Consider the following 9,067-nt stretch of genomic DNA (forward strand, 5'->3'; position numbering starts at 1 on the left):
ACAAATTTCACACATTTCACACAGTACACAATTTTCACACAGTACACATTTCACACGGTACACAAATTTACACACTACACATTTCACACACTACACACACCAAACAAATTTCACACACTACACGAATCTCACACATTTCACACTATACACAAAATACACAACTGCACACATTACACACAAAATACACACACGGCACAAATTTTACCCAAAATACACACTATTCCCAAACCAAATTTTCAAATTTGGTTCATTTTAACATTTTGGAAAATTTCAATTTTGTGATTTAGATCAGAAAAAAAAATCTAAAACTGAAAAAAAATCCAAAAACCGGATGTGTGTAAAGTGTGAATGTGTGTGAAGTATGTGAAAGGTGTAGTGTGTGAAGTGTGTGAAATGTGTGTAGTGTGTAAAATATGTGTAGTGCGGGAAATGTGTAAAATTTGTGTAGTGTGTGAAGTGTGAAATGTGTGTAGTATGTGAAATGTGTGAAGTGTGTGTAGTGTGTGTGAAGTGTGTGTATTATGTGTGTATAGTATGTGTATTTTGTGTGAAGTGTGTGTGAGTGTGTATTTTGTGTGTATGTGAGCACAAATTATGCAAATTCAATTTCATATCAATCACTTCACTTTACCAAACATAGGATTTGGAATTGAATTAGAATTCAATTTCTTCCAGTTCAATTCCATAGAATTCCAACTCCAATTCAATTCCAATTCCGTGTACCAAACAGAGGCTTAAAGATTTGAAATTTTTAGGTTTTATTTTTGTTTTTGTTTTTATCTTTTTTTTTTATATTTATGTTATGTTGATATTTTTCAATTAGGATATTAGGTGAAATATATTTAAATATTTAATATTTGATGTGTTATTTTATAACGGAAAAATTAACGATTCCATTAAATAAGGATTGGAATATATCGAATATAAAAGTACAAGGACTTACTAAAATAGAAAATTTGTACAAGGATCTATTGAAATAAATAATAACAGTACAAGGACTTAAGGATATATTTTGCCTAGATTCTAAGAGAACACTCGAGATATCCATACAGGCCACTTAAAAACTGATACTATATGGCTGCAGCTGTTGCTGGTTTGTTTATTCGATGTTTATGGTAACCACCTTTTTCGGTCTTCCTCTCGTGGGTTGCTCCTGGTTGAAGCTCCTGAGTCTGTTTGTGTGCGACAGCTCTCGCAATGGATCGGATAAGCTTCCCCAGGCTGCCAATGGACCAAGCCTATTGCTATGCATCCCTGTCACACACGGAATATCTTCACAAGTGTTAGCATGCCTAGAAGCTGCCTTGATATCACCATCATGTCACAGATATCAACTGTGAGGATCAGCTTTTAGTATTTTCAACTTTATAGCCTTAATAGGCATGCAAACACAAACCCCCTGATAATTAGAACTACTTATATTACCTGAGATATTAGGAAAATCAAATGAATCATTCCTACCACGGAAGTGATTGCCTCCCCAAGCTTTTTCAAAGCTGTCAAGTTCATCTGCAATAAAGCATTACATCAGCAACCTGCTACTGGGCAGAAACGGGTGCACCATCTCTGTTTTGTACACAACTAACCTTCATTTAGGTTTTGTAGAGTCTGCACACTTTCCACTTTACCATCCGAACCAAGCTTCCTTGTGACTGAATGCCCCTGCAAAACATATGCAATGGTCAACGGATCCCAACTCACCCATCACCTCTCTCTACAATTACTTCATGTTAATGTTAGAAGAGACAGCTAGAATCACGTTGTACGTTAGGCATATTAGCTTCAGCTGTAAATCATGCATGAACTTGATATGAAAATTTGAGAAGAAAAACCAACTAAACTTCACAGGGTCGAGCTCCACTATATTGCCCAATTTTGAGAAAGTAACCTAATGTCAAAGATTTAAATACAGAGAAATTTCTGCCTCGTCGCAAAAGAGTAACAGTGCAGGTAAACTAACCCTATCATGCAAGTGTTGTAAAATTTATGTGTATACTATCTCGGATATTGTCTGCTCACCTTATCATGAATTCCTCTGGAGACCTTGTGAGCTGCTTGACCTGTCGTTCGATCAGCCTGCTTGCTCTCTTCCCACGTCACCTGAAGAGGAAATATTGTATTAGAAATAAACAAACAACATGGAAAACCCAGACTTAGCAAATGTTATAGACATACTCCATCGCTTCCCGTCCTACGAGAAGTTGTTGCTGTATAATATGATCCGTTGATCCCACCATATGTCACCTTCTGGAAGCTTACACTGTGAGACCGTGGTTTCTCTGGTTCCACTTTGATCTGATTTGCACTGGAAGACACGTCCCTTTGTTTTCTGGGACTCTTTCCATAATCTGTCATTTAGATCTAAACATCAGCACATGAACTTCATTCTGGAGGATTCAAAAACCAAGGCACATCTATTTACCATCATCCTGATCATCCGGATGCTCAACAAGTGGATTGTTATTTTCCCAAGAGGGACTACGAACATCATTCTCCTCATCTTCAGCATCACTATCCAGCTCTTCTATCACTAGTCCTTTTGATCTGCTCATAGGCTGCACGTTACCAGGATTACCGGAGCTTATCTTGTGCGAGCCAAACAAGGCCCCATGGGGACGAGAAAAGAATGGATCATCGAAAGGATCCTTCCCTCCAAATATGCTGGGAAACATGCTTCCATGGAAACCAATGTTATCAAAAGTGTCGAGCTGCCTACCAGCAGCTCTGGACTCCTCTCTCACTTTTTCTCTGTCACTTTGCATTGTGCTTGCACTTGAACTTCCCTATAAGTTTCAAGTAAATATTTCAAAAACGGTGGAGCTAATAATATTTCTCATGCTATGACTGACAACTAATGGAAATAAATTTCATATGCATAGAGAATGACTTTAGCCCAAAGTGTTTGCAGTATTTCCAGAAACAAGATCACAAATATGTTCTCTTACTTGAACGGAATCATAAACAAACCAGTTTGAGCTCCAAATGCATCGGTACAGAGACTGCAAAATTAAAGACATAAACCTAGCAATCCCACACATAGCAACCCTGTGCAAGAGCCATCAACCATTCAACAAAGCAAATAAGCATGCGCAGCACAGAAATCTCGAAATTAAAGGTAGATCCAATCTTCCACATTCTCTAGGAAAAAACAACTCAACTCAAAATTGCGAGCTCATCTCGGTTATTAATCGTCTTATCTCATAAAAGAAGTTGTGATATAGCAACACAATCCGGAAACAACAAGCGCAGAAGATCAAATCAAGCTCACCGTTCGTTGATAACGGGGAAAAGAAAAAGCAATTTACGCGTGATTATCCACGATATCAAGGTATTAGTCAAAATTGCAGCAGCGAGTAGTAATTATAAACACACGCACGAATCATAAGCGAATAACGAATCGGAAATATAGGATGAATTCATTACGCAGAGTTACCTATTTTCAGCCTCTGGATCGGAATGAGAGAGAAATTGAATTTCGAGAAGTGAGAGCGAAACTTTTCCCGATCTCAAAGGAATATATATAGCCGTGACGCTGACACGTGTCGGATTTGTGCTGCTCCTAGATTGTTCCCGTGCTTTCTCAAAAATCGATTTTTACGTTGCATGTTTTTCTACTTTATTTTTAGAATGTAGCAGCATCCGGATTTTTCGATTTTGTGACGCCGTTTAATATTTAAATATCTTGATCTTAGAATAATTATAAAATTTTATTTACATAATAATAATAATATTAAAATTTTTAGTTTAAAAAAAATCGTCAAAAAACTTCCAGATCGAATTGGCTGCCCCAAGAGCTTGGAGTCTTTGAAAATTCTTTGACTGGACATTTTAAACATAAATGGAGTTATGGAGACATTGGCAGGTATTTATAATTACATTAGTGTAGGGATTTTTTTAAGCTAAAATAATTAGATAAAATCAAATAAGTTTTTCGTTTTTTTCCATTATTAAGATATACAGTAAAATAGTTAATGTTGCACACGTTAGTCCTTTAAAGAGAAATAGAAAGAGCAAGTTTGACAAAAGTGGAAATTCACTATAATACAGGGGTATTTGGTGTCAAGACACAGAATCTTGGATTAATCTACATTTGGAAAGAACAAGGCTTACATGTTACAACAATTTTGGGTTGGCCTGCCACGTCACCACAGTCAGCAATCTTGTACTATCATAGATAGCCATTTCTTCTCTAACCCCCATGCACCAATATATATCATATCATCTAAAATCCTAATCACAGCTCCCACCCATCCAACTCTTCTTCTGCACCATTCTCAGCTGATACTTCTGCACGAGGCAGCCGCTGTAAAAATTCTGTGGAAAAACAGAACCCCTAGCTCACAGCACCAGCAACTTTAAACAAGATTTCATAATCTATGATGTCTTTGTGGCTATCACCCATCTCAGAATTCTTGGGCACCTAGGTCAGGCTTTGAAGGGTATTCGAGGCCATGGAGAGCGGGCATTCGTCTCAGATCTTCTTCAGAGTAACCAGGTATAAACCAGAACTTCCTATCCATCCCAAACACCTATTATAGAACAAGCAGTCGAATAAGATACGCGCGAAAACCAAAGGCAGTGTTTAAGAAGATGTGTATTGTGGCAAATGAAGTACTATGTTGAAGAATTGAAATCAAATATTTTTAATGGTCATTTTAACTTTATGGCTAGAAGGGACAAATACAGTTGGAATTGTTACTCCAGAGTACGCTATAGTTGAAATTTTATAGCCTTGCCTGCTCGAAGTTCCTTTTTCGCCCAAGATCATAACGCCATTTTGGAGAAGACTTTTTCTCATAAGCCTACGGTAAAAAATCAACAAAACATCAGCATCATTCACCTCACATAAACCCAAATTATGAAATGAGAAGAAAGAAAGCAAAAATCATGTCAAATAATTTTTAAAAAAATAGATAACAGTGACAATTGCATGCTTCAGGAATATAACAAAAAGGGTGGAAGCACTAAATAAGGAGCTTCAGGAAGTAGCTCCAGAAAGTATAGCATTGAAATAGTACATTCAACATATCCTGAAAGTTGCATCAAAACTTGGTGTATCAGCACTGTCCCATGATGAGGATGAGACATTTGCTCATTCTTGATCTTGAATTATGAGAACAAAAAGAAGGTGAAGTACCTCAATAGTTGTGGTGTTGGCAGCCACCAATGAAATGTGCATAATCAGGAATCCCATCACACTCAATGCAAATGCCAAATTCAGGACTGCAAACATTACATATATCATAGCCGAATATATAGAAAAACTCAGGAAGGAAAGAAGAGGGAGAGGTTGCCATACCAAATGCAAGAAAAGTGGTTGCAAGAGTTCCGGGAGTTCCAGGGATCTCTCCATCACTAAAGAATGCAATGAAGTGTGGGAGTAATGATAAAGTGACAAGGCTGGTCTCAAGGAATGTGTAGAACTGCAAAAGAAAATTATAATGTAGTCAATGTCATCAATAGAATTGTATATAGATGTAGAGCCTTCACATGAACCACACAATACTAATTATAATGGTGGAAATGCAATGGACAAAAAATCCTGTGCCAGAGCTATCTTATGACAAACAGCGTTTGTACACTTTAGAAATCTATTGAAGATTAACATAAATGTCAGGTTTGCAAAATGTCAGCCAGTACAACACTCAGAATGTTAAAATATCATACCAGGAAGAGGAGGAAATTTTTGTAGTTTAGTGCCCCCACACAATTGACAACCCAAACACAATGATGGTCCATCTTCAGTACACACCTCCCACCTAAGATGGTAATCCAACAAAAACATATCAGTCATGGAAAAAACAATATTGAAATCTAAAAAAATTCAAAGGATTTATGCAAGAAGCACTAACAAACAGAGCAGTGATGGCAGCGAGGTGGCTTCAATTGGTTGCACTTTCTACAAAAGCGAATTCTACCATTTTCGGTATCAGGTGGAAATTCTGATGCAGTCAATGGGTCATTATCTCCCCTTTCTTCATCCGCTGCCGGCCGCCAATTTGGAGGCACAGTGCCTGGGTCCGTAAAGACAACCGAAAAATAACTCCATAACAGCATAACCAACTGCAGAAGGAATGTTATTGCGATTTATTTCATTGAATGTGCCATGCAGCAATCTGTCACTTGTCCAATTTATAGAAAATTCAAACTTGATAGCCAAAAAGAATTACAGTATTCCACTGCTGTTATAAAATATAGTAAATCAGTACAGCAAATTGGACAGCAAACATCTGAACCAACGATAACTAACAGTCCTTTCCTACTTCAGATGATTCTGGACCACTGAATCAAGACAATGATGAGCAATTCTCACCGAGATCCCACAATTTAATAAGTGATGCAACTGAAGAAAAAAGAAATACTATATATGAACACATTCAGTTAATTTTCGATGAGACAGATAGAACACTAACTTCAACTCACACAATGACTAGTTCAATTTCCAATAATCATCAATCTAGTGGAAATTCTTGAATTCCTAAACTTGCCGAACAGAACACAAATATTATACACCCACCAAACTGTTCTTCCTGATAGAAAATCGATTAAAAATCGATTTTTCCCACAATGCTCACTCACATAAAATCAAAAACAAAAACGGTTATTGTTAACACTTATCAAGTCCAAGCACCAATCTGAAATGGTTGATCTTCTACAACAGAAAATAACACAACCCAGAGGAAGATCTATAAATCCATTAAAAAAATCCCCGAAATCATCCAGTGAACTAAAATTGAAGAAACGAACAGATCAAACTTCACCAAACATTGACTTCCAAATTTCACAAACAGGAAAGCATCAGATTTTGAAACAATGAAAAAACCTCAATTTGATTACCAGAGAATGGAACATCGTGAGGACGACGAAAGCAATGAGTGAATCGAGGCTGCCGGCAGCGAGTCCAGGGCCGTAATTAGTGATCACCACCGCGTAATAGCTGACGCCGACGACGCCGAGAACCAGTAAAATCATGATCGAGCCGAGCCCCCGCAGCGCAGTACAGAACTTGAACACGTTCCACGCCATCGCAGCACCAGATCTATGCATAATAATTGTTGATTATTCGATTACCAAATCCAAATTAGCTACAGGAAACAGAAGGCGAGATGAAAATTCAGTGATTTGAGCTTCTGAATTGGCGTTTTTTCGGGGGTGAGGTTAGGGTTTATGGATCCCGCCTAGCGTGTATGAATCCTGCGACGGTGGAAGCCATTCGTGAAATAGTGAGAAAGAGGGAGGCAGAGAAAAAATAGTGGGGCGATTTTACAATTTGCTTCATTTTACGGGTTAAATATATAAATGTGTGCTACAAGATTTAAGAAATTAAGGTTTTTGACAAAAAATTGAGAGACCGGTGAAATGATTAATAGGTATGTGTTAGTCAATTTGTGTTGCAATCATTTTACCAAGTTGAACAAAATATCTAAAATCTGAAATACCTTAGAACTAAATTGAAATTCGAAATTTAGATGGATTATTTCAATTTTCGAATATTCGGATTGGATTTTTTAAATAAATCTGATATATTAAAATCCAAAATAAATCTGGGGATTTTTTATAACTATTTTATGAAAAGGACGTAAACGCAATATATAAAAATTATTAAATTGGTTAATTGATTACAATCATGATCATATATATAATTGGACGGTTATATATGGTGATGGGAATTTATGATGAGAATTTATTCCTATACAATAGCTGTTAGACAATTTCCTTCATCTTCAATGAGTTTTGGAGAAAATAACAAGAATTCCATTATAAAATTTTTAATAAAATTTGAAAAATAAAAAGATTGTATTTATTGTGTGATAATTAAAGAAACGAAAAGATTTTATCTATTTAACAAGCCATTTTCACTATAGTAAATATTACTACCCCATAAAACATATATTGTATATACATGATACATGGTAAAAAAAATCTATGTAACAATACTATTATGAAACTATGGCTTTGAATAATTTAATAGTAATTTAATTTAAATATTGTTGGATTTAATGTGTGATTGAAATAATCTAATATTATGATCCATCACTAATGTTATGTCTCGATTGAATCATGCATATCAAGTCCCGTACGTTAAATTACATCAACTAATTATGCACAGAAATTAAGAAATAAAAAAATAAAAGGAGAGATCTCTTATGAGAATAATGGCTTGAGTAGTGGAGGATGATAATGGAGAGACATTTATTTGGCTTTTCATTTCTTGTAACCTTCATTGCTTTAATTTTGTGGTTTAAGGCGACTTAATTACATAACCTCTCGCATTCTTATTTTGTACATATAAAAGCATTGATTTGTAGATGGATTACACATCAACAATAGCATTCTTTCTCCTATCTAAAGTTTTCTATATTTTAGCCATGTGCATTTTAGGAGCATTATATTGTTTGATTCCCGAAGCTTCATCAAGTTCATCAGTGTCTAACAGTTTGAGGTGTTTCTACGTATTAGGAGGAGGTTCTTTTATCTATTGGAACAATGTCAATCCGAGAGCAAATAGCTGGAAGTAATTTGCCCTGCAGACCGGAAAGAGGGTTTTCCTCGACTCAACTTATAGTTCGATTTGTTTTATTATTTTCATTGTAATTTCTATTCTACTTATTGTTGTTCATTTTTTTTATTGTAAATTTGTACTATAGTTAGAATACTACCTGCTACGGTTGAGAAATTTTATTCATGTATTTCTAATTGTGATAGTAATCTAATTTTAAATATTTAAATGAATACTCCTACAAAATTATCAATTTGATAATCTTAGTATATTATTGTAGTACAATAGACAATTTTGAACTATAATTTATAGTATAAATTCTCTCTCCGTCTCAGTTCAAAAATTTATCATTGTACACAATAATTTAACAATTGAATAAATTCACAAATAATACCAAACACTACTATTTGTGATGATAAATCTAAAATTAAGACAATTTAAAATACTATAAATTATAGTTTAATTGTCTACTCAATTTTACATGTTTATGTGAATGTTATTTTTACTATAAACATTTCTAATATTTATATACGTACTTTAATTTTAATTTTAGATTTATCATCACAA

General features: G+C 35.3%; 2 protein-coding genes across 2 annotated transcripts; both read right to left on the reverse strand.

Annotated features, from left to right (window-relative positions):
• Nucleotides 1-939: 939 nt before the first annotated feature.
• On the reverse strand, nt 940-3,503 carry LOC121794302. The gene is made up of 8 exons (XM_042192406.1): nt 3,434-3,503; nt 2,946-3,045; nt 2,423-2,783; nt 2,176-2,348; nt 2,020-2,100; nt 1,587-1,662; nt 1,426-1,509; nt 940-1,254 (listed from the first exon to the last, which is right to left on the reverse strand). The coding sequence occupies exons 2-8, from the start codon at nt 3,036-3,038 to the stop codon at nt 1,100-1,102; spliced, it is 1,023 nt and encodes a 340-aa protein (XP_042048340.1). The 5' UTR covers nt 3,039-3,045; nt 3,434-3,503; the 3' UTR covers nt 940-1,099.
• A 512-nt stretch (nt 3,504-4,015) lies between these two features.
• LOC121794310 (probable protein S-acyltransferase 14) lies at nt 4,016-7,282 on the reverse strand. The gene is made up of 7 exons (XM_042192418.1): nt 6,838-7,282; nt 5,853-6,063; nt 5,668-5,759; nt 5,300-5,423; nt 5,138-5,223; nt 4,737-4,802; nt 4,016-4,529 (listed from the first exon to the last, which is right to left on the reverse strand). The coding sequence occupies exons 1-7, from the start codon at nt 7,045-7,047 to the stop codon at nt 4,404-4,406; spliced, it is 915 nt and encodes a 304-aa protein (XP_042048352.1). The 5' UTR covers nt 7,048-7,282; the 3' UTR covers nt 4,016-4,403.
• Between the last annotated feature and the right edge of the window lie 1,785 nt (nt 7,283-9,067).

This window comes from Salvia splendens, chromosome 1 (genome assembly GCF_004379255.2).
Source record: "Salvia splendens isolate huo1 chromosome 1, SspV2, whole genome shotgun sequence".
Lineage (NCBI taxonomy): Eukaryota > Viridiplantae > Streptophyta > Magnoliopsida > Lamiales > Lamiaceae > Salvia > Salvia splendens.